General features: G+C 41.6%; 1 protein-coding gene across 1 annotated transcript in view; it reads left to right on the top strand.

The window, feature by feature from the left end:
- The window catches only part of LOC117267754 (rho GTPase-activating protein 26-like), a 133,105-nt gene that overhangs the window by 80,186 nt on the left and 28,748 nt on the right, over positions 1-24,171 (top strand). Inside the window, exons 12-20 of the mRNA XM_033643757.2 lie at positions 959-995; positions 1,205-1,270; positions 2,534-2,608; positions 2,699-2,783; positions 5,077-5,135; positions 18,275-18,380; positions 19,923-20,082; positions 22,176-22,320; positions 22,555-22,735. Of these exons, the coding sequence (XP_033499648.1) occupies positions 959-995; positions 1,205-1,270; positions 2,534-2,608; positions 2,699-2,783; positions 5,077-5,135; positions 18,275-18,380; positions 19,923-20,082; positions 22,176-22,320; positions 22,555-22,735 (914 nt within the window). The remainder of the gene's footprint in view (positions 1-958; positions 996-1,204; positions 1,271-2,533; positions 2,609-2,698; positions 2,784-5,076; positions 5,136-18,274; positions 18,381-19,922; positions 20,083-22,175; positions 22,321-22,554; positions 22,736-24,171) is intronic.

Raw genomic sequence — 24,171 nt, 5'->3', positions numbered from 1 at the left:
TATCCCGCAGATGATTTTGGTGTTTATGCTCCTAATAGGAAAGTTGACTGACACCCAGTTTCTCCAACTATTTGTTTATGCCTTCTTAATTTTCAGCTTTTTCCAACCCTAAGGCTTTCAAGCATGTGTTAGCGCTTATTTCCACACTCTGATTTAGTCGTGTTCATGCCCCAACACCTCCCTCATCCTCATGTCAACATTCAAACGTGCAAAGGTAATCACTGTCAATAAAGCCACTGCAAGCTCCGACAAGTAGTCGCTGAGCTCAGGCGATCTGTAATAAAACAGAGATGTTGGTGTTCATGTTTCACTTATGCTTATTCTGTCTTTGTTGCTGTCTGCTACTCTTTGTCTGTACATTCACACTGATACTTGGTGCAAACTCACCACTGACCACAACTGCACAGTGCAACCACAAGAAGTTCAGTGCATCCTGTACAAGCTCAGACAATGGAGGGGTGGGGGTAGTTTGTATTTTCTGTATTTCCTATATGATAGTTGGTTAATTGTTAATTGTTTCTAAATGTGACCATGTATGGATATTCTTTAAGGACATTTGTGAGTTATTTTTTACAATAAAAGTGGGCATAAACACAGAGCCCAAAACCTAAACTTAAAATCGTCATCATTACCATGGAAACTGAATTTATACAGATTGCAGAAAAGCCAAGAATAGCTGTGACATTTTTATACGTTTCTCAATATCCTCATGTATTGCAGATTATGCACTCAGATTTTCTCAGATTTAAACTAAGCAGCATTTGCTAACAAGCATTCAAAGCCCAACAGGGAGACATAGATAAACAACAGAATACAACAGGTGTGTTTTTCTGCTTTGTGTGTTTAAATTGTTGGCAACGGATGTTGTGATGTACAAATACATCCTGCTCTCATTAGGCTAAGTTGTGAATCATTTTCCTTCTGAAGGAGTTGGTGTTTTTTTTCTATTTATTTGCAGGTATACAATCTGAACAAAGACAACCAGGCTGAAGGCAGTAAGTAGCTTTAATTGGAATTGTGTTTATTCAAGGGCGCAGAACATGCAGAGTATTTTCAAATACTCCAGTCTCCCAGAAATCTGAACTTTTCCATTCACTGTTACTAAGATCTAAGGATTTCAACTTCCTGTTTTATGTTAGAAATCAATGCATAAGTAAAAATTTCCTGACTCTGTAATAATTCTGTTTGTCTCCCTTCCCATCAGTGGCCCAGCTGGATGTGATCGGGTTCAACGTGATGAAAAAATTCATTTACGCAGTGGAGACTCGAGGTATAGTGTTAACTCTGATTCATATTTTATTCCTTTTGTTCTGTGGATTTCCTGCCAGTTAAAAGATCAACTCCTATTTTAAGAGACTCTCTGGTAAGGTGTGTGCATGGTAGAAATGAAATTATATGCTCGAACCTTAGTATTGATTTTGTAGCACAGAAGCTGTTGGAAGAGGGGGTTTTGAAATAACTGGTTTCAAGGATCATCTGCAGGATTTAAACCCTCCACTCTCTGAATGGATTGTCTTCTGATGCACCTGGAGGTCCCTCTTTACAGACTTTCTTCTGAAATGTCACAGTAAAGGTTCCACATGTGCAATATCTGCACCTCTTCCTTTCATCAGCTGCTCTAAGAGCATCTTCTGGGACACTATTTAGCATCTCATCGTTCAGCAGATGCATTTACATTTAGATGGTATATAATGATGGCCCTTGTGTCTCCGAGCTGCCAGGATTATGCTTTATAGCAGGGGCATGTGTGAAAATAAAAGTGGGGAAAAAAAAAAAAAGAGTATGATGTTAAATCAAATGTCAAGGCAAATGTATATGTTCTTGGATGCTGAAATCACTTGAAGTATACTGAAATAATTTGTCACTACGGTAACCTTTGCTTGCTGCCCTGCTCTTGGTCCTCATGAAGTGTATAAGAAAAGACTTAATTAATTGCACACTGGGGAACTGCACACTCTACAGCAGCTCAGAAGTACGATAAAAAATATGATGAATTTACAAATTAGACAAAAAAGAAATAAATTAATATTGAATCTAAATATACTATGCTGAATAAAATCCGTCATACCCCTTTTTAGACTCAGCAATTTGATTTCCTGTGACAGATTAATTGAATTGCAGTGTGAGTGGGGCCAGGTTTAAAATAAACCTGCATAAGCATGGAGATGTGGCATCTTATTATCACAGGGCCCAAGTGCTTGAAGTGCTTGGATTTTGAGGAGAAAAAATCAAGTACTGAAATACCTTGAAAAACAAAGTTCTTAAAAAGAATTAAAATTTTGTAATGTCGGTATGAAGCCTGTAACCATTTACGCCTTCTTCAGATGGTTCCCGATGTTAAACCAGCTTGTTCTTTTTCCCCCACACCAAGTACTTTAGAATTGTTTGTAAGTGGAGGTATTAACGTTGCTGATGTATGTTACCTTTTATCTAAGAAATGTCAAATGAGGCTGGTGTACTGTACTCACATGAGGAAGCTCAGATAAATTCAGTGTTTTGGTTGGTTAAAAAATTCCTCTCCTCTCCTCTCCAGGTATCGATGATCAGGGCCTGTACAGACTCGTTGGCGTCAACTCCAGAGTACAAAAACTACTGAGCCTTGCTATGGGTAAACACAGACACATGTATAATATTAAAATTGAAACAGTGATATATTTTCCCCTCTGTAATATAATCATTTTTTCTTTACGTCCGTCAGATCCCAAAACGTGCGCTGACGTGGAGCTAGAAAACCCAGAGTGGGAGATCAAGACGATCACGAGTGCTATCAAACATTATCTCAGGTTTGTGTGAAAGCACTGAGACAAGACGTAATAAAAATTGCAAGTGCTCTGAAACAGCTGTAAAATGTTCTGTAGTTATTATCAAAAAGTTCCCTACTGTTGTGTTTCAGTATTCCGAGATTAAGAGTGTGTTTCCAACTCAAAGACCCTCGCTAAATGGATTGATTGCTCTTTTCATAACTCTGAATTATTTCTTCTTGTTCAGAAATTGCAGCATTTTTTTTCACTTAGTACTTGAATAAGTGCATATTGCTGCTTCCAGCCTCTGCCCCTTGTATGTAGCAGATTTCTGGCCTGGTAAATAATAAATTCACAATTTTTCCCACACAGTATTTGCTGTATTCACTTACTTTTATTTCACCATAGAGGGATGGTTCATCACACAAATGATCTTTTCTTCCACTTTGTATTCACATTTGAACACAATTGTGTTAACCCCAGTCGTACATGCAGGTCACTGTAAGGCAATACAAATGACCATTTTTATATCAATTATTCATGTTACATTGAATTTGTGAAGTGAACTGTTTCTCGCATGCCTCCAATGAACGGAGAATCCAATAACAGAGCAAGTTCTTGATAAATCTAAGCCACAGGTGACTGCGTTTACAGCAGCAAAACTATATCAAAACATCTGTTTACAAACTTTCACACAACTCCAAGTCTCATTTATCCAGTTGTATGATCAGTGCTTCACAAGCAGAGGCAGGACAGATTAAAAACTGGAATTTTACCTCATCAAACACAGGAGCTGCTTATCTACTGCTGCCTCAATCAGTTAGTTTGTTTGTGTTATTGTATGACTTAGGTTTTTAGTGAGGTAAAACTACTGTTTTTGTCAGTGGAGTCTGGCTTTAAAGAGAGCATAGATAACTTTCTTTTTTTTTTTAAGATGTTTTTTTCAGGCATTTTTAAGCCTTTAATCGATAGGACAGATGAGCGTGAAGGGGGGATAGCGAGGGAGTGACATGCAGCAAAGGGCCACAGGCTGGAGTTGAACCCGGGCCGCTGCGGCAACAGCCTTGTACATGGGGCGCGTGCTCTACCACTAAGCCACCGATGCCCCAGCATAGATAACTTTCAGTTCAGTTCCCCGTCGGAAAGGGCTGTCTGTTTGAGAAGTACTGAGCATACGACTGCATAAATTAGACTTGGATTACACTGCACAAATTGTGTTAGTTTGTAAATGGATTTTTGATATAGGCTAGTTTTACTGTTGTTAAACGCAGCTGCCTATCAAGAATTTTCTCTGTTTTTGGATTCGTCGTTCACTGGAGGCATGCCAGAAACAGATTTCATCATGAATTCAATGTCATGAATGATTTTAGTTAATAATTAATACACAAATGGTTCTTTTGGGGTTGAAGTATCCATTTAACAATCAACTGCTTTATGATGACCAGCAGGGAAGACTAGGGTTGAACTGTGGAAGACAAGATCATTCGTGTTATGAACAACCCCTCTATGGTAAAATAAAACTACAAAGCATGTAACTGGATAAATGAGACTTGGATTATACTGTAAGAGCTGTGTGAGAGTATATAAATGGATGTTTTGATGTAGTTTTGCTGTTGTTAAACACTGCTGCCTGTGAGTCCAATTATCAAGAATTTTCTGTTTTTGGATTCTTCGTTCGCCAGAGGAATGTGAGGAAAACATCTCAAATTCAATGTAACACAGGGTGAATAATTGATATACAAATGACCATTTGGGGGGGGGGGGAGTATTCCTATAAATGACTGCCTTTCCTCTTAACATCTGAGATAAGGGAAGTGAGGGAAGATCAGGATTGATGGAGGACAGGAATAGGCTATAGCAGAAGGAGCAATGCATGAAAGGACAGAGAGTAGTGGTGTTCAAGCTGTGCTCAATCTACTCTGCCCTAATTAATGTACACTGCACACAACACATACACACAGATAAAGATTCACATTCATACACATTCATACGCACACATGCATTTCAGTGGCCATACATGGACAGCTTCACAGAAAGACGGACTACCTGCACACACACACACACACACACACACACACACGCCACACTATACACATTAACGGCATTAGGACCATCAGGCCTCATTGAGAAGCAGCAGGAGTCATTACACTCCTCAGGCAGCGGTGATAAACTGATGTCCAGCTGTGCAAGCAGGCAAGGTGGAGATAAAAGACAAGAAGCAGAACATAGTTAGATGAGTGCTCTTCCAAAACTGTCAAGATTTATTGATTTTCCCAGAGCTCTGTTTTCCAAGCTGATATTCTACACCTGACATCTCCGTCTCCTTTCTCTCCAGAGTGCTGCCCGCTCCTCTCATGACGTATCAGTACCAGAGGAGCTTCATCAAAGCTGCCAGTGAGTGTTTTCATTTTATTTTATTTGCCTCTCAAATGTGGCTTTGTCGACGGAAGATAAAACACTCTCCTGCAGTTTGAGGTTGTTGGATTCCTACTACGGTCAACCATATAAAAACACTACCAACAGCTATTGTAAGACCACTTTGGATAAAGAAATAAATAAATCTGTACGGTTTACATGGAGAGGTTACGACTAAACTGCTAAGCACATAGGCATCGATTTCAATATTTAGAACATGTAGTTTTGACCCCCGCCCCAATAAAAGTAGCAGAGGGCAACATTAAAGGCATTTACACCATAAATTGATGCAGAAAATGCACAAATTGGTGCATAAACATTCACAAGCAGGCAGGAAATAAAGCATTAACTGCTTAAAGATTTCTACTGGCGGACCCCCAAACCCCCCGCATCACGTGTGTCCCCCTCAGTGTCGAAATGAAACCCATGCCCTTGGCTAAGTATGAGAATCCTTAAGTAGCCTTTGGTTTGTTATTGAATTAAGATGAAATCCCCTTAAGTCATGTCATTTTCATGCAGTATGTACAGTTTATGAATGGATTAAAGATGGATCAGATGTTTTTTTCATTTTTGTCGAGACAGGGATTCTTTGTCCTCTTTCTGCGAACGAGTGCCTGTTTGAAGCAATTTCTTAAGCATCCTCCTCAGTTTAATTTGAAGAACATATCACATGAATTATCAATCAATCAATCAATTTTATTTATAAAGCCCAATATCACAAATCACAATTTGCCTCACAGGGCTTTACAGCATACGACATCCCTCTGTCCTTATGACCCTCACAGCGGATAAGGAAAAACTCCCCAAAAAAACCCCTTTAACGGGGAAAAAAAACGGTAGAAACCTCAGGAAGAGCAACTGAGGAGGGATCCCTCTTCCAGGACGGACAGACGTGCAATAGATGTCGTACAGAACAGATCAGCATAATAAATTAACAGTAATCCGCATGACACAATGAGACAGAGAGAGAGAGAGACAGAGAGAGAGACAGAGAGAGAGATGCAGGTAATAACAGTAGCTTACAACAACATTATTGAAAGTAATAATATTATAGTTATAGTTCTGGCTACTGTGGTACAATATGTTGAAAGTATGTATTAATATCTGGCAGTATACATGTGTGACAATAGTCATATGTGAATGAGATCACGACTTTCTATTAAACCAATTACAAATAGATGTTTCACCTACTGAGATAACAGGGCGCCCACTGTGCCCAGGTCGCTTCTATCCGTCCGTTTGCTCTGGTAGCTGAGGCTCCCCCGACTGCTGCTTCATGTTGTGTGTGTGGCACACAGCGTGCCGCCGACCTGCTGTGTCAAGTGTTTTTACACAATATTTATATGAGATTCTAATTCCTCGTGAAGAGGAAAGGCCTGGTGAGCTGATCTGAAAGTGAAGTGAAAGCTGAGTATTTCGAGGTTTGCTGGGTTAAACAGCAGCTGCAAAATCTTCCAATTTTTTTAATTCACCAGCACCTGATGGGTGCAGTGTATTGAGCCTGGTTATATAATATCATTTTCAAAAAAACACTCGGCTGTCTCGAAGACAAATTGCCTAAACTCTCCAGCAGTCACTGCAATCATTTCAGTGTATTCGATTCTTCTCATGTGGCTCCTAGGCTACACAATAAACATTTACAAGCACTAATTGATTCAGACCATAAAATCTCTTCACAGCAGAATAATAGCTCGTACTTTGAAGATTTTACTGGCCTCGTTTGGTCTAGTTTAGTTTAGTTTAGCCTGGCTTCGTATGGTCTGGTTCATTTCCATGTTGTTGCTGCATCTGCTTTTTACAGTCGGTCTTTTTAGCGAGCCCAGGTGCAGTTAAATCTAGTCCAATCCAGTCTGCTTTTATACAGGATGCGTCAGTGACCTGTTTTCTCTGTTTGTCGGTAGCTAAGCCTCTAGAAAGCCAAACTGACAGGGGAAGGAACTGCAGGAAATGACCGTGTGTCTCTGGCAACGCAATCAGGAAATGGTTCCACAGTGAGGCCAACTGGAGAGAAAAAAAGTAAAGTGTGTCTGAGGAAAAAGCAGTAGAACGTGGCAGTTAAGAATGCCAAGGTCGCGGGTATAATAGCAACTGCTATAACGCATGCATTCATGGATTTGTGATAACCGTAAAATATAACGCATGCTTGCCAACTATTTATATAAGTTTACAGATTTATATCTCCCCTTTCGCCCCAGTTCCTTTCTTCTGTTAAACTTCTCTATTTTTTTCCCCCTCTGCAATTCATCCGTTTCTATTCATGTGGGTGTCCGCATTTGCAAGTCATGAATTTGTGTGTGAATGCAGTTGTGCAGAATGCGTCTCTGCTTGTGTGAGTATGCTTTTGAGTTTTTTCCAAGGCAGAATTTTGCAAAAGCAGCGAGGTGATTTGAGGACAGCGTCCTCAGTTGAACTTCGTCTTTTGGTCCTTCCCTTTTTTTCCTCCTGTTTTTCACGTGTCCTCTCCAGCTCCTCCCACAACCCTGCTCACAAACCTTGTGTTCCTCCTACAACTCCTTTAGTTTCGTCTCGGCTTACTCTCCCATCCTGTGCTAATCTGGTTTTAAATATCTGGTCTGAATGGAAAGCTTAATGTTTTTAGGTTTGTTGGGTCAAATGACAGCTGCAAAATTTTCCTTATTTTTTTGTTTTTAACCAGCACCTGATGGGTGGGGTGTATTGAGTCAGGATGAATAATTTTGTTTTCAAAAAAACACTCAGCTGTCTGGAAGATAAATTGCCTCAACTCTCCAACAGTCATTGCAATCATTTAGTGTATTAGATTCTTCTCATGTGGCTCCTAGGCTACACAATAAAGTTTTGAGAGCACTAACTGATTTAGACCATGAAATAGAGACTTTAAGAGAAAGATGAGGAGTAGGGAGGGCAGCCTGCCACCTGGATTTCAGATACCTGCCTCAGGCAAGTGCCAGCCCAGCAAGAAAACACACATACAGTAATTATTCTGTCTCTGGTCATTGGGTTTTGCTCGCAGTATCTCTTTCTCATTAATTCATGGGTTTTCTCCTCATATTTCACCTTTACTCTCTGTTTTCTTATTCCATCTTCACTTGTGTGAAATATCCCGCTCACTTTTCATTGGGCTTCATTTTTCAGTGCTGCAAAGTGAAGGATTTTAATAATGGTACTACAAAGCTGGACCAAACATTATTCACTTTTACCATCATTCCAATTTTTTACTTTATAACCTAGTACATAAAAGAAAGAGGTGAAACGATGAGAGATGATACAGCGGTGATGGATGATGACCCTGAGTTGAATTTAAAGCCACAGTGTGTAGGAATTTCTCCCATCTAACGTTGAAATCATATATTGTATTCAAACAGATGGCGCACTCTAGCGCCTCACTGTTTCAAACACGTATTGCAACAACTGTAGACGCTGTGTACCAAAAAGCTATGATAACACTGATGAAACCATGTCATCCAATACCACATGGAGTATTCATTCAGGCTCCTACACAGACACACGCGACGCGAGTTGACAAACCCCCTCCTCACCATGCTGGCTGTGTTTACAACGTAGGACTGTTGGGGCGGATGTAAATTGAAACAAACCAATCACGTCTTGTCCTTTGACAACTGACAAGTGGCTCAACCTCACACACCTCATCCCTCTCCTCGCATTACTGCGCCGCTAACAGCTGTTAGTGGCCAGCGGCACTACTGCCGCATAACAAAGTCCCACTCTTTGAGCATAATGCAGGATCATGTATTATGCAGCATCACGGGAGACGGAATCCTCGTCACCAAGAAAGTGCAAAAGGGAATCAAAAAGGCAGCGTGACTTAAAAAAACAAGGGTCAGCATTGGGGTTGCCTTTCCCAGGTGGAGAGAGCTGCTGAAGGAGAAAGGTAATACAATCACAGGCCAGCGCTAACAGCGGCTAACAGCGGCTAACAGCGGCTAACAGCGGCTAACAGCGGCTAACAGCTAACAGCGGCGCAGTGATGCGAGGAGAGGGATGAGGCTGTTAGCGACTGGCCACTAACAGCGGCGCTGGCCTGTGATTGCATTACCATTCTCCCTCAGCAGCTCTCTCTACCTGGGAAAGGCTACCCCGATGTGGGCCTTCGTTTTTTTAATTCGCCGGTCACGCTGCCTTTTCTATTCCCTTTTGCGCTTTCTTGGCGACAAGGATTCCGTCTCCCATGATGCTGCATATGCATGATCCTGCATTATGCTCAAAGAGTGGGACTTTGTTTCAAATTTGCCAGGGTAGTAGCGAAGCGCCTCTTGCTCCTCTCCTTCGGCTCCTCAGTCACGCAGTGCTGGCCTGGCTCTCAACGAAAACGCCAAAGGCGGTGCTGTATGTCCCTTGCTGGCGGGTGTATTCTCAAGATGGCGAAACGTAATGGAACCCCACAGACGACTTACCCGCACAATGTACAAACAAATCCGAAATTCTCCTTTTACAAGAATAAGTCAGATTATTGGTGAAGGTAATAGTACACCAGTGATGACATATTTATGAATGCAGAAATCAATTTTTGCCAATAAACAACTGAAAATGTTACACAATGTCCCTTTAAAGCTAATGTACAGTTTGACATTGGGAGTCTGCATGGTCCATATTTCACAGGCTTTGAAATATCCTATCCCTCTTTTCAAGCAGCCACGCTGACACAGGTTCTTTTGGAAAAAAAAAAAACGGTATCAGGTCTCAAAACCAGTCAGTCGCCTTGTTTAACAAGTGACGAGACGGATGAAGAGATTTCTTTTTTTTAATGCTTTGTTATCCAGATATTTGTTCTTGTTTTCCATCCATCCACATCCATCCATCCGAACCAGGTCTGAAACCTCATTCCCCTTAAACCTTTTCGATGTGGCTGCAGTCACAATTTTTGCAACTTTCTGAAATAAGGTTGCCAAGCAGCCAACTTCATGCAATAAATGAGAAAGTATGCAAGATTTTTTTCCGTTCTTCACACTATTTGTGTCACTTTTTGTCTGTGCAACCGACAATTGACAATTGTTATCCCCATTTCTGTGATTCGTCGTCTCTTCTCTATGACGACAGGCTTTCACTCCACCTTTAAGCATGGACATTTGGAACATGTATAAGTATATTTGCCGTAGACGTGGTCAGAATTTGTTGATTTTTAAGCATACTCTGGCCAACAGCAAAGTAGCCTGGATGCCCTGCTTACTAGTTACTATTCCAAGGCAATCCCAGGTCAGATGGAAAGCTAAAATCCCTCTGGCATGTTCTGGGTCTGGCCCAGGGTCTCTTATCAGTTAGACGTGTATGGAGTACCTCCACACGTAGGAATCCAGGCTGCATACTTAGGAGAAGCCCCAGAAATACCCCAATGCATCAGTGGTTTTACAAAAGGCCCCTTTCTGTATCATCACATTATCCTACTTAACTTGGTCTGGAGGTTCTCTGCTTTCACTTTGAAGGCTGTCATGGCCGTTGTGACAAAGAGAAGAATGTCAGTGATGATTGTGGTTAGATAGAACACGTCAATGAACATCGTCCTTTGAAAAAAGGCAAATAATTATACTTCAGAGAGCATCACAGCGAGAGTTTGAGCCTGGTGAACAGTTACATCTTCTCACTCAACAGCAAACCTGCTGGCGTTACTCCCAACAATGGAAAACACTGTAGTCAATAATTTAGACTGCTCTGTGTTCATCACTGGATGTAGTCAGTGTTATGTTGCTCCAAGCCAGGTGGTGTAATTTCAGCCTGCATCTTAAACGGTGGTCAAACATTATGTTTTCTCATCCCCTGCATAATAATTCTCATCACTTCTTTCAGTGACGGCCAGGCAGCTCCCAGCTTTCAGCTTGACAAGAGACAGATTACATGAAACAGAAAACTGAGAGCTGGAGAGTTGCAAAGACAAAGACAAACACCTGTTGTTTCCCCTATGCCAGACACCTCCTCATCATCATTTTGCTTGGAGAATTTTGACACTTAATCCATAAAGTTTGATGCCCGCTACGGAAATAAAATGGTTTTTTTACATGCTGAGCTTGCTGTCAGTTACTAAACAGCTTTAGTTGCCTGCAGCTGTTCAGAGCGATTATGTCTTTGTTCATGGAAACTGTGTCCAGGATGTAAAAGTAGCCTTTACTTGCTAGTTCAGAATGAAACTTAATTTGTGTTGTCTGCCATGATTCTATGAACATTTGTCATTAGGTGACCAGTGGTAGATAAGTATGAGAATATCTTTTGCATTGGGGCCTAAAGCAGTATTCAATGATCTCACGTGGGAAGCAGCGCAAGCTGTAAACACAGCTGTGACATTTTCTCATCTGTGGGTTTGTCACTACAAGTGACCCACATGTAATTTGGACCCTTGTTAATATAAAACATAATGATGATTGAGTGCAGCTTTAAAGATAATGCATGGAGTTCACAGTAGACCACTGAACCTATTACTAAAGATTATGCAACATTTCAAATTATTGTTTAATACCATCATTCAATTTATTTTTGAGGAAATAGGAAACGTTTGACCTTCTGTTCCTCACATTATATCAGTCACGCTCCAGTTAAATTAGAATCATGTGCTTGTTCAAATCTTATAGCAAAATATCTTAAATGTGAAACACTCAGTTTGTATAGACGCAACTCTTAAAAATACTTACTGTAGCAATGTTGGTTTAAAATGAAAAACGAAATTTGCCATCGTAAAAATGTAAATGTTTTGTATTTTTTTAGTTCTATCTTGTGTATTCTATATGAATCCAAGCAAGATGCTGGGGGTGAGATATGGATACACTGCATATACCGGCGCACAGACTGGGAGACATCCAGTATGAATAATGAATGATGAGAAAGTAGAACAGGTGGTGGTGCTGGAGTTTGTTAAGAATGAGCTGATGGTCAGCAGATGTGGCAAGCTTCTTGAAGCAATGTACGCTTCATTTACTGTATGTGGGTGTGTACGTGTTTGCTTTCCCCACTTTGATTGTAAAAGTATGTTCTCCGTGCATAATCAAAATCCCCTCTTGCTTTAGAGAAACAAAGATGAAGTTGTGATGGAGAAAGACCCAGACTTTTGTTCTCTCAACTTTTGCAGAGCCAGAAGCTGTAAAGACAGGGGTATTTTACACAAAGCTATGCTTAAATGTGTTAAAAGATAGAAGTGTGTGTAATTCAGTTTCAGCCAAATTCATGTACATGTGGAAATGCAAACACACATGTACAACAATTAGAGAGGATAGGCATAAATCCTAAATGGATATTGTGTGTTGATATTTACGTCCTTGTGTGCAGGTGCAGCTTTAGGCTGTTCATATGCATGATCCCCCACAGTATGTTAAAAGACAGACCATGAATACTGGGACCATAGTTTATTTATTCGTTTGTCTGAAGGACTGAAATCCAAAGTGAGGGAGGAAAAAAGTGGCTTGAAAAGGTCGTCGTCTGTTAAGTGATGGATGAGGTGGAGGCTGCAATGATGAATGACTTCTGCTCGGTGTAATGATTTGTGACTCAGCACCATAGCTACTGACTGCTGTGTCACATCGACATTCAGCCTACGTTTTGTGCATGTGTTTTGTTTTCTGACTCATCGCTGCTGCTGCTGTGTGTTTGTGTGTGTGTGTATGTGCATTTGAATGTGTGTCTGTACCTTAAGTCCCAGACACACCAAACTGACTTTAGAGAACTAGCAGCAATGAAAGCCGAATGTTGCGTCCCCTCATGTCGCCTGTGTCGCACCCATATAGTTGCACCTGTACACACCCCAAAGACTACAGCCTACAACGAGCATGTATGTTCTGCGCCTGCATAAAAGGGAATAACTCTCCAAACCAGCAGACAGTGGTAGTCTGTATTCGTTACTCAAAAAGGGAACGGAAAGACCATCTTTATGCTAGTTAGCCTGTTAGCATATTAACAACACAATCCAATGTTAAAAGAACAAAGCATATTTACCATGCACCAGTGAACAATACCACAAACCATCATTAAACGTTTCTGCTAAAGAGCTCAATGGCTAAAGAAAAATAATCTTACCTTATGTGACACGTTTGTTTTGGTCTCACTTGCTCTTGATTTAAGCTGTTTGGTTACTTTCCTCACTTCCATTTCTGTTCTCGTGTGCTGAGCTGAACAACCAATCTAAGTAATGTTATTCACCAATGGGCTCTGCTGTCACTGACACTGACGCCGACTCAATATGCTGAATCAGCCCAAAAAAAAGCCAGTGGGGCTGACTGGGGATGACAAGGGGCAATAGTGCAGGATACCGCACCAACTAGGGCAACAGACACTCACTAAAAGCCTAACATTGACTGATGGCTAACCATCGGCCTGGTGTGTCATTGCTTTTAGTCCAGAAAGAACACAGCTAATGTTCTTATTTATTTTACTGAGTGCTTTTAAGTAATTTTCCTTTATGGAAGGGCTGAAATTAGCCACTTAGCTTATTGCCTCGTGGTTTTTAATACACACAAAGAGAATCATAGCGGTCATGTGATCTCAAGGCAATAAAGCAAATAAGCATAATTCCCAAAATGCTGATTAATTCACTGAATTTCAGAATGACTGTCTGTACCATTTGATATAACTGAGGACAAATGATCTGCTTTTGTTTGAACTACAATCAATGTACCATCTGCACATTGATCTATGTGCATCAACCTAAATTGTGAGTAAAATAGTAAAAATAGGCTCTCCTGTAGTTTATGCTCCTGAAATCAAGCCTGTTAAAACCACCCTAATGCCGTGAGCTCAACATTACGTTTCACTCCCTGTATCAGTCTGGACACGGTGCTGCCCCAAATATTTTCAGAGGGTGAGAGGACTCACCTTGACAGACAAACTCCTTCAGCCAGTCAGCGTAACAAAACACCAGGAACATCTTCATCACCAACAGAGCCAGTTGATTAATCAAGCTTTTGCCAAATCCAGTTGCAAGTGCATACTCTTGTTCTTGTCTGCAATGCAGTCCCTGAACTACGGTGCAGATCCCTGATGGGCCTTGATTGGATTTTGATTTCAGGAAAGTGTTTGGGGCATTAGTGGGGCCAGAGTGATACAGAGAGTGAAACAGAATGTTGTGCTCACATCATCAGGATGGTCTTACCAGTCTACCTGAAAGCACCCAAAACACACCTTTTATCACATTATCAGCTTTATTGGTAATAGTGTTGCACGGTATACCGGTACTAAAATAGTACCGTGGTACTAGAGCATTCCAAACGGTACTATACTGCATTTGGAAAATACCAGTACTTTTTTAAATTGATTCAATTCATTCATTTGTTTAATTCATTTATGCACACAAACGCCTTCCTTGTTCCTATTGGAGCACAGATTGCACAAGTGGTGTGTATGACAACACCTGTATCAACATTCGCAGCTGGCGTACGTGAAAAAAGACAAGAGAAAGTCTGCCTCGCAAAGGGAGACAACACGAGACAACACAAACTTGGTGAAACATTTGAGTTACCAAACCGTGACGTCTGTACCGAGGTACTTACCGAACCATGATTTTTTGGTACCGTTACACCCCTACTATTTATTGTTCTAAAGGTTTGTAGCCAAAAGGACTTTTCCTTAGGAAAAGTACCGAAGAGTATTGAAAAGTATCGAAATTCATATTGGTATTGGTACCGAAACAAAGATTTTGGTATCGTGACAACACTAGTTGGTAATGAGTTGATACAAAAGATCAAAATTACTGTAAATTAAAATTTACCTCATGGATGAATCATATTTAATTTACCTGTCTATGTCTCTCCTGGCGTTTGGTAGGTGTTAGTGGGGGTTAATTCTAGAACTTAATGTGGTTGGAATATTAAGTCAAGGGGGGAAAAAACTGTCTGCTGTAAATTCACTCCTAGATAGAATAAAGATATTTTCAATAGTGGTACACAACACATGTGTGCATGTAGTGTATCGGGTTTGAAGGAAGAGAAGAGTGTGTGCTTTGGCATAATGTGTGTGAAGCGGTGGACACCAGTGAATGCATAATAGGGAACGATGTGTGTTGCTGTTTTCATGTGCATGCATCTGTTTGGTGGTATGTATGGGTGCAGTGGACGTGTACATGCATGTGTATGTTTTAGATATTTGAGTTTAGTGTGTGTGTGTGTGTGTGTGTGTGTGTGTGACTGGTTACTTGATTTTGTGTCTGCATGCATCTACTAAATTATTCACTTTTTATGTGTGGGAGTGCTTGCAAATATTTGCTCTACATTCACTGTATATTTGAGGGTTGGTGTGTTTATGTTTTTGCTTGTGTGTGTGTGTGTGTGTGTGTGTGTGTGTGTGATGCTTTGCCATTTGCGAGTGCATTGCCTGGCGCTGACAGCCCGGGCCCGAGGGCTGATCTAGTACGAGTCTGCTGTCATCTCTCGATCGACTAGCTCTGCAGCCGAGACTTATTATTGTCATTCATCAACAATAGGTCTCTCTGCCTGTCTGTCTGTCTGCCCTGCGTGTCTACCTGTTAATCACCATGACACAGAGCTTTCCCACTTTGCAACAGAGTTAAACACTCAGTGACTGAAACGACCTCTTCATTTGTCCCTGTCTCCATCAGCCTTTTTTTTTTTTTTTTTTGTCTGACTCCCTCTGTGTCTTTCAGTCTGTGTCACAAACACTTGACTTATTAAATCAATTCTGATTCAGGTGCTGCACTGCTTTTCACGAAAATTATTCAAACATAGTGTTGTCAAAAGTAGTAGTGTGCCATATCATCTTGTTCACGATAATACTGCTATAATTTCTAATGCCACATGAAAAATTCACATCATGATACACGCAATATTTCGACTTGTTGGCATATTGACGTTACACTGTTACCCACGGCATCAACAAGCATGGCTGAAAGCGGAATTATTACAGGCTCCTCTGTGGTTCCAAAACGAGGAGCAGCCTCAGTAGCCTGGGATGTCCTGAATGTTTTATGAACAGCCCCGGACTTCTCAGACTCTTTTAGCGATTCACCACTCAGAGCGAACTCAGTCAGTGGCTCCTCCGGCAGCAGCACAGCGTCTCTCCCTCTCCTCTCTCGCTGTGTGCACCCACAGCGAGAGATTTTGTCATAAACCTTTGGTAAAGTAAACCTACAGGACACCCATGGCTCGCCAAAAAAACAACATATATGTGAATGTGCAATAATTATGGTAGCATAACAGCCTGCCACATGTTACAGTGTGATGATTGGAGGAGGAATGGCAGAGCATAAAGGTCCAGGTGGAAAAAACACAACTCAGTCATTCAGGATTTTGCTGAAAGAGAAGAAATCACCTGTTGATTTATATGTATATATAGATCCCAGGGGACATTTTTTGTATTTGAGAGCTGTTTAAATGCGTAATTTGTGGTAGATTTTATTAAGTTGCACTATTATTATTGTACACAGAACCTGAATCTCACTCTGAGTTACTGTTGTTGTTCACAAACTAAAGAAATTAGAGATAATTTTCACTGAATATTTGAAAGCAAACTTCAAGGTTGACTCTCAAAAATACCTTGAAATATCTTGATATTATTTCAGGGCCATATCACCCACCCCTAATCAAAAATATCGAATTATGGATACATATCGAAATGGTTTTAAGTCTCATTTTTGGCAGTATCTATACACTGGTACCAGCTCCTGTCTCTCTGTCTCTCTTTTTTTTTTGCTAATGTTTGCTACACTCATTCTGCTACTAACCAAGAAAAGAGAAGTCTTTGTTTTAATGCCATAGCCGGGGAAGTTTTGTTCCCTCAGTGTCAATGTTTCCTTGTGGTATCAAATATCGATATTTTTCAAGATATTGTATCCAAGGTAGATATTCCAACATCATGACAACTGTACTCAAACTGGAGTAAACAGTGCATTTGTTTAGGGCCATTTTCAGTTACAGATTAACACACATTTAGCGCTCTAGTGGGTATTTAGGGCAGCAGGAAGGTGTATGCAGGATTAACTCAAAATAAAATACAGTGTCCTCATTCATGGCATTGAAGGAACATGGGACATACAGTTTTTGAAAAACAATGCGGCTCTATGGAACAGAATAATGAGTTATATCAGACTGCAGCTACACAGACACTACTTGTTAGTAAGAGCGATTCACTGTTGTTTGGTGATTTCACGAGATTCATTGCCAATGAGAAAAATCAAGCCAGCCTGGTCCTTCACATCTTGAGTGATGACATAAACATATACATATTATATCTAAGAGGACCTCTGCATGATGGATCCGCTGAATGGAATGATATGAACCTTATGTTCTTTTCATTTCTTAGCTCATTCTTACCAAGCGTAAGTGCAGGTGTACTTACCCTTTGTGTCTATACCAAGGTCTTTTAAATATATATAATGACCACAGTATGCATCATCTTTATAACAAGACTAGATGAACATTAAAACCACTGGCAGGTGAAGTGAATAACATTGATCATCTTGTTACAGTGCAAAACCTTTGCCCCCCCCCCCCCAGCAGGTCAGTGCACCATGCTGCACCACAAAAACTGCTCAGGAATGACCTGAGGAATGGGACAAAGAGCTCAAGGCATTGACCTGACCGTCAAATACCCCAGATCCCAATCTGGTCGGAACGTTTTAGGGATGTGCTGGTGCCCCAGAGGTACCCCCGATCCATGGTCGGTCCTCCTTGGACTGGACATGGCTCTGACCTGTTGAGGCATGGACACAGGAACTCTGGAGGGTGTCTTTTGGTGTCTGGCACCAGGGCGTTGGCTTCAGATCTTTTGAGACTTGTGGGTTGTGAGATGGAGTGCCAGCACGTCCGACAAATGTTTGATCAAATCGAATCCAGGAAATTTGGAGGCCAGGTTGACGCCTTGAGCTCTGTCACCTTCCTCAGGCAATTCCTGAGCAGTTTTTGTTGTGTGGCATGACGCACTGTCCTGCTGGGGCGGGGCGGGGGGGGGGCACTGCTACTGGGGAGTGCCGCTGACATAAGGAGGGGTACCTATTCTGCACTGGTGTTCAGGTGGGTGGCGCATGTTAGGTGGCAACCACATGAATGTCAGAACCCTGAGGTTTTCCAGCAGAACATTGCATTGTTACAAGGTGATCAATGTTGTACCGGTGTATGTATGTGTCAATCATCAAATGTGACTCGCTCAAGTCTTTAACCGTTTGTGTGTCTGTCCGTTTATCTGTCTTTGTCCAGAGTTGGATAACCAAGAGGCCCGAGTGACAGAGATCCATGCGCTGGTGCACCGGCTGCCTGAGAAGAACAGACAGATGCTGGAGCTGCTGATGAAACACCTGGCCACGTAGGTGGACACATCACACACAGACAACTGCAGTCATTCATTATGCTGTATTATACATTGTGCACCTACGAAACATCACAGGATTTAATTTTAGCAGTTCCTATGTCGTGTTAACGGCAATCCTTTTCTCTCATGCCCTCTCCTCTTTGTACACTCACACCACGGTAATACTCCTAATCTTGATTGTTGTTGTTGTCCATCCTTGAGGAGGATTAGGGCTCTATGTAATCTCTTGACCACATGCATTAAGGCAGTGTGCTCTCAAAATAGAAACCCATCCAGCAGTCATCAGGGCAAATCTATTTTCCAACTTATCCCTTGAAGGGAAAGAGGGGTTAATGGTCAGGTGCAGGTCTTTATGTGGATGCCAGGAAGCGTAGGAGCTACCATGGTCGCAGCCCATTGAGGACTAATTTGGTGATTTGCAGGGCAAACGATGTCCCAGTGTGTAGCTAGTTTTTCATACATTTAGTTTACTCTTCTGTGAACAGGATTGAAATTACTATATTTCAATCTGCAGCAAAGACATCAGTGCTGTTGAAACAATTTTATGTTACGTAAATGTTCAGAAACCGAAATGTTCAAACTAATTTAGCCCAGTTATAATCGAGATGATTTCTGAAAAATAACTGGTAGATAAAAGGATGCCACTCACCCTTTGAGTTGATTGTAATTCAATGTTTTGCTCAAGGACATTTCAGTGGGGCGAATGCTGATGAGCACTCTGGGTGATTGGGTTCAGTAAGTCAGTTGTAAGACTCCTGCAAAGATCTCATTTTCTTCTTATGAACGCCTTTCCCCGACTATTACCTCTTCACTTTTCCCCTCCCAGCACTTCAAATCCCACTTTTGCATCCACATTTTGGTTGGTTTTATACTGGAGGCAACGATATATTGTCAAGACAAGAAAAGAAAAACGTCATGAATCAAACAGGTTGTCTGTCTGTAGATTACATAACCACAAGCTGCTGCAGCCTATAAGCTAAAAAGCAGGGCACGGCACAGTTGGCTTATGTGTAATTATTCCTCCAAAGCAGCTGACTGGCATTGTGTTTTCACTCCAAACCCTCGTCTAAGCCCTCTGGCTTTATCAGGCTTTTCTTCAACAGCAGCAGCATGATATAATGTGTGACAAATGGGACATCAGCCAGGGTTATACAACACGTAGGCGGGCGCGAATGCATTCTTAAGACATGCACATCTTTACCTGGGTTTAGTGGATTATACCTGCCTGCGGTCATTATAATCATCATCAATGGCTTATAGGCTGAATGACTGGATCATAGTAAACACACCTTAGCTCTCCTCAGCTTTCTGTCTGCTAAATGCATTCTAGTACAACAATAAATCCTACCGTCATAAAAGCTATGATGTTCATTTTAAAGAGGTGTTGATTCAACTTTATGGTCACATTGGAGGATGCAGTTTGTGGTGTTGTGGAGCTGCTATACACAGAGAGGTGTTCTGTTATTCAGCCTCCCCCCACACTGTTATAAATAGGACTCACTAACTCTCTGTCTACTCCTCCCCTCACCTCGACAGAGTGGCCAGTCACCACCAGCAGAACCTGATGACCATCGCCAACCTGGGTGTGGTCTTTGGGCCGACTCTGCTCCGCCCGCAGGAGGAGACGGTGGCAGCCATCATGGACATCAAGTTCCAGAACATTGTAGTGGAGATCCTCATTGAGCACCATGACAAGGTAAGAGGGTGCGAGTATGAGTTTATACAAATGAATCACACGAGCAACAGGGTTTGGTGGCGTGGTTGAGGATTAAATGAATCCTTTGGCTTTGTGGAGGGGATTACCTTTTGTTTAATTGTGCATTCAGACAACAGTTAAAGGGATAGTGTACCCAAAAATGAAAATTCAGCCATTATCTACTCACCCATATGCTGAAGGAGGCTCAGGTGAAGTTTTAGAGTCCTCACAACACTTCCGGAGATCCAAGGGGAAAGGGGGTAGCAACAAAACTCCACCTAATGGAGGCTTACGGCGCCCCAGATTCAAACGTCCAAAAACACATAATTGAAACCACAAAATATCTCCATACTGCTCGTCTGTAGTGATCCAAGTGTCCTGAAGATAATGGCTGAATTTTCATTTTTGGGTGCACTATCCCTTTAATTCACCAAATTTTTATATCTGAATGAGCACCTGTCACACACACACACACACACACACACACACACACACCCCAACACACACACACACACACACACACACACACACACACACATACACAAGCCATAACTATGCCCTCCACTGTATATACACTTTAAAGCTACTTCCCCTTTTAGATCCAAATAGCTAACTGGCAGGCCAAGCTGCTTACAGATGTCACCATGGCAACAGACAAGTCAACATGACTGTTTCAGAACCTAGAATTGTGCACACATGGTACGTTCAGCCAGTGGAGGAAACAAATGATCAGACGCACAGACAAATGACACATATCCCACACCTGTGTGCGGATTAACACACAGACTGGTTACGCACACACACACACACCTGTCCCGCATCCAGACGTCCCAGGCAGCAGCTGTCTCGAGTGCAGTGTGCATAAACAAAACAAATACAGTATACATGCTGTGATGGAGGGGCTCTGAATCCTTAAAGAGATCTCATCACGGTCTTCGTGTCACCGCCTTCTGCTGTACACCTGCAGAATAATGACACTCTGCGCTTCGCTTATCTGCCTTCTCTCCACAAATAAAAGGAGGATTAGACCCATATTTCAGAAATCCTGTGCATTTTATTCGCTGAATTCAGCTTGAGTGAAGAGCTTTTTATCATCTTCCCATGACAATATAACCGCCTGGTAAAATGAAAAGATTTCATTTTGATGTAAACAGCATTGAAATGATGCACTCGAGCTTTGTGATGTGCTCCTGTTCTGTACTGAAACATTTGTAGATTTCATGTGATCCTGCTCCTTACAGTTTGTCGCGCTTTTCTGCATCCAAAACAGCAAATCCAGTGTGCTTTAAAATGAGTTATCAGCACTCCAGTCTGTTTTTTCCTCCTCTTTTCTTCTCGAGTGGAACTAAGGGTGTGGAGCTGGCTGAAAAGCAGGAAAAAGGCGATGACAGTTGAATGGATGTGGGAATGATTATGTTTTTACTTAAGCTGAAAAAAAAATACTAATACAAGCACAGCAGCATTAGTGGAAAAAAAAGTTTGAAAAATACGGAGATATGTAATTGAGGAGGAGCAAAAAAACACAGTGCAGTACCATATATTTTTATCACAGCATGGTGCTCTCTGCATCTTGCATAATTGTGCCTCAAGGAGTAGAAATGCACTTCACCAATGTCATGATAAGTGCCACAAATCACAGACAGAAGCCCACAATGTCCCCTGTTGTTACGTTTCTGCACATGTAATTATTCATAGAACTTTTACACAAAGCAGCAAGCAGCTTCGTTGTTTAAGTAGCATCTAAGCTGTGAAGGCTGCAGCTCAGTAGCATGAATCCAGAAATTAGTATTAGATGTGCAGATTTTTTTAGTACTGTTTTTCTATCAAATCACAGTCTTGCAAAGGTGAACATGTTTTTACATTTAAGCACAATTTAGTGATCTTTGTCTTGTGATAAGCTATTCCCTGACTTCCCTGCAGTTACATATGAGACCATAAATTGTTGGACAGCACCAAAAACATGCTGTACACATGTTGTTTACTGGAGAAAAACAAATAAATTCTGTAACTTTTTACCTGCATGTTTGTTTTGTGACTTTATAAATTGTTTCTTTGGCTGTACTCACACTTGACTGTCTGTTTTGTGTGTGCAGATATTCAGGGACATGCCAACTTCGGCAGGCGGTCCGACCAACATGCAGCTCAACCTGTCCAGGAGGAGAAGCACAGAGAGCAAAGCCCCGTCCTGCAGCGAGAGGCCTCTCACACTCTTCCACACACCAACACATTCCCAGAAAGGTGAGCTGAAGCACCTAATTTTTGATAGACTGTTTCCCTCTCCTTTGTTGTTTTATTTTTCCATTTGATTTGGCTCGCACCTGCTACGGTAAACTTCACTCTGGTGAACAGACGTACTGTTCTAAAAGAGGAAAAAGCATGTCACTATAAAAATGGCTTCTTGCAGAGAAAATTGACAAGACTTTTTAGGCTGAAATTACTGAAAAGTTTGTAAATCTTTTTTTATTCTTCTAGGTGAAAAGAAGAACAGTCTTGTCAACGCCACAGTTGCCGAGCTGCCGCAGCCGGTTTCCTCCTCGGCCAACTGTAACAGCAGCAGCAGTAGCAGCAGCAGCAGCCAAGGTCGAACCCCAAGACACAGCCTGACCAGCAATGACGGAGAGCAAGACACCCGGCAGATCCGGCCCAGCTCACTGTGAGTGTATCAGAAGATGAATCTAAAGTTACACTGTGTAGTTCCTCAGATGCTGTAGGTCCTGTTATTTACAGTTAAAAAAAAATCAAAAATACAGTAAAGGGTCACTGACTGGATAATGATAGTAACAGTATTTTAGAAATTAAATTTCAATTATTAAAAGTACCATTTACAGTGTAAATTCAGTGCAGTTTAACCATTTGCGGTTTAATTAATAATTTTCAGGGATAATTAACATCTAATTTTCATGTTTTTTCCCTATTTTCTCTTTATTTTCCACTACCAGAAACATTTTCTAAGCTTTCCTTGTTTATGGTAATCTGACGGGAAAAGTGTCTGATTGTAGGAGGAAACACTTTTGGATGTTTGAGGACGTAAAACTCATTTGAAAATCTGTTTAAAACGATCGGCATCTTGTAAAAAGGGGTATTTTTCAAGGAAAATCCTACTAAAACTCAAGGTGCTTTGCACAAAAAAACTCAACAGAAGCAAATATATTAAAAAAAAAAGAACAGGGAAACCACAATGAGAGAAATGTTAAGAAAAACAGAAATAGATTTACAGCAGATGGTTGTGAGTGAGGAATAAGGAATTTGCAGAGTTCTCATTTGTGTTTACAAGGAGAAGTACATATACACATGCAAACATGACCTACAAACACATGGGTTCAAGAATGTACACACCCACTTTTTTCATGCACACGGGAATTCACAGGAGCACACGTCAGCACGTACATGTGCATAATATGTGGCCGCTGAGCACTTGGAGAGTCAGTCTCATGACTGGCAGGTTGCCTGTTTAAAGGTATGGTCTACGTTTAGAAAGACAATGAGAAAGATTTGAAAAAAGCACCCCCCCCCCCCCACCCCCCCCCCCCCCACACACACACACACACACACACACACACACACCCCTACACCCCTCCCTCTGTGCTCCATGATCCCTCCCCTCTGAGCTCGTTTCCCCCTCCCCTTGGAGCCTCCTAACGACACACATTTATTGTATTTATTATTTTCATTGCTCTGTGTGTCAAAGGATGACCCGATGTTTACTCTGCTTTGAGCCCTCAATTTGTCGCATTTCCTCTTCGCTTCTGCCTTTTCAGAGGCAGACTTACGCTTCCTTTCGGCCTTTGCCGGTGGGGCAAGCAGAGGCTGCTTGCTGCTGTCGCTCTCTTTATTTTCCATATCGAAACTCGTGTAGCTGAATCGCTCAGGGCCTTACAAACCGCTCGTACTTTCAAATGCGGAGGGGGGTTGGGACGAGATGGGACGAGGAGCAGAGGAGTGTCAAAATGGAGCGAGGGGATTGGACGAAGGGTAAGAGAGAGAGAGTGCAAATTTGAGCAAGGAGTAACTCCCATGCGGACCGGATGGCTGTGATTGGTCAATTTCTTTGCAGGCCTGCAGCCGCCAGAGAGAATGGATTTTTTTGGT

This window comes from Epinephelus lanceolatus, chromosome 11, assembly GCF_041903045.1.
Source record: "Epinephelus lanceolatus isolate andai-2023 chromosome 11, ASM4190304v1, whole genome shotgun sequence".
NCBI classification, from domain to species: domain Eukaryota; kingdom Metazoa; phylum Chordata; class Actinopteri; order Perciformes; family Serranidae; genus Epinephelus; species Epinephelus lanceolatus.
Note: the sequence above shows the minus strand (reverse complement) of the source record. Positions and strands in the feature narration are given on the sequence as shown.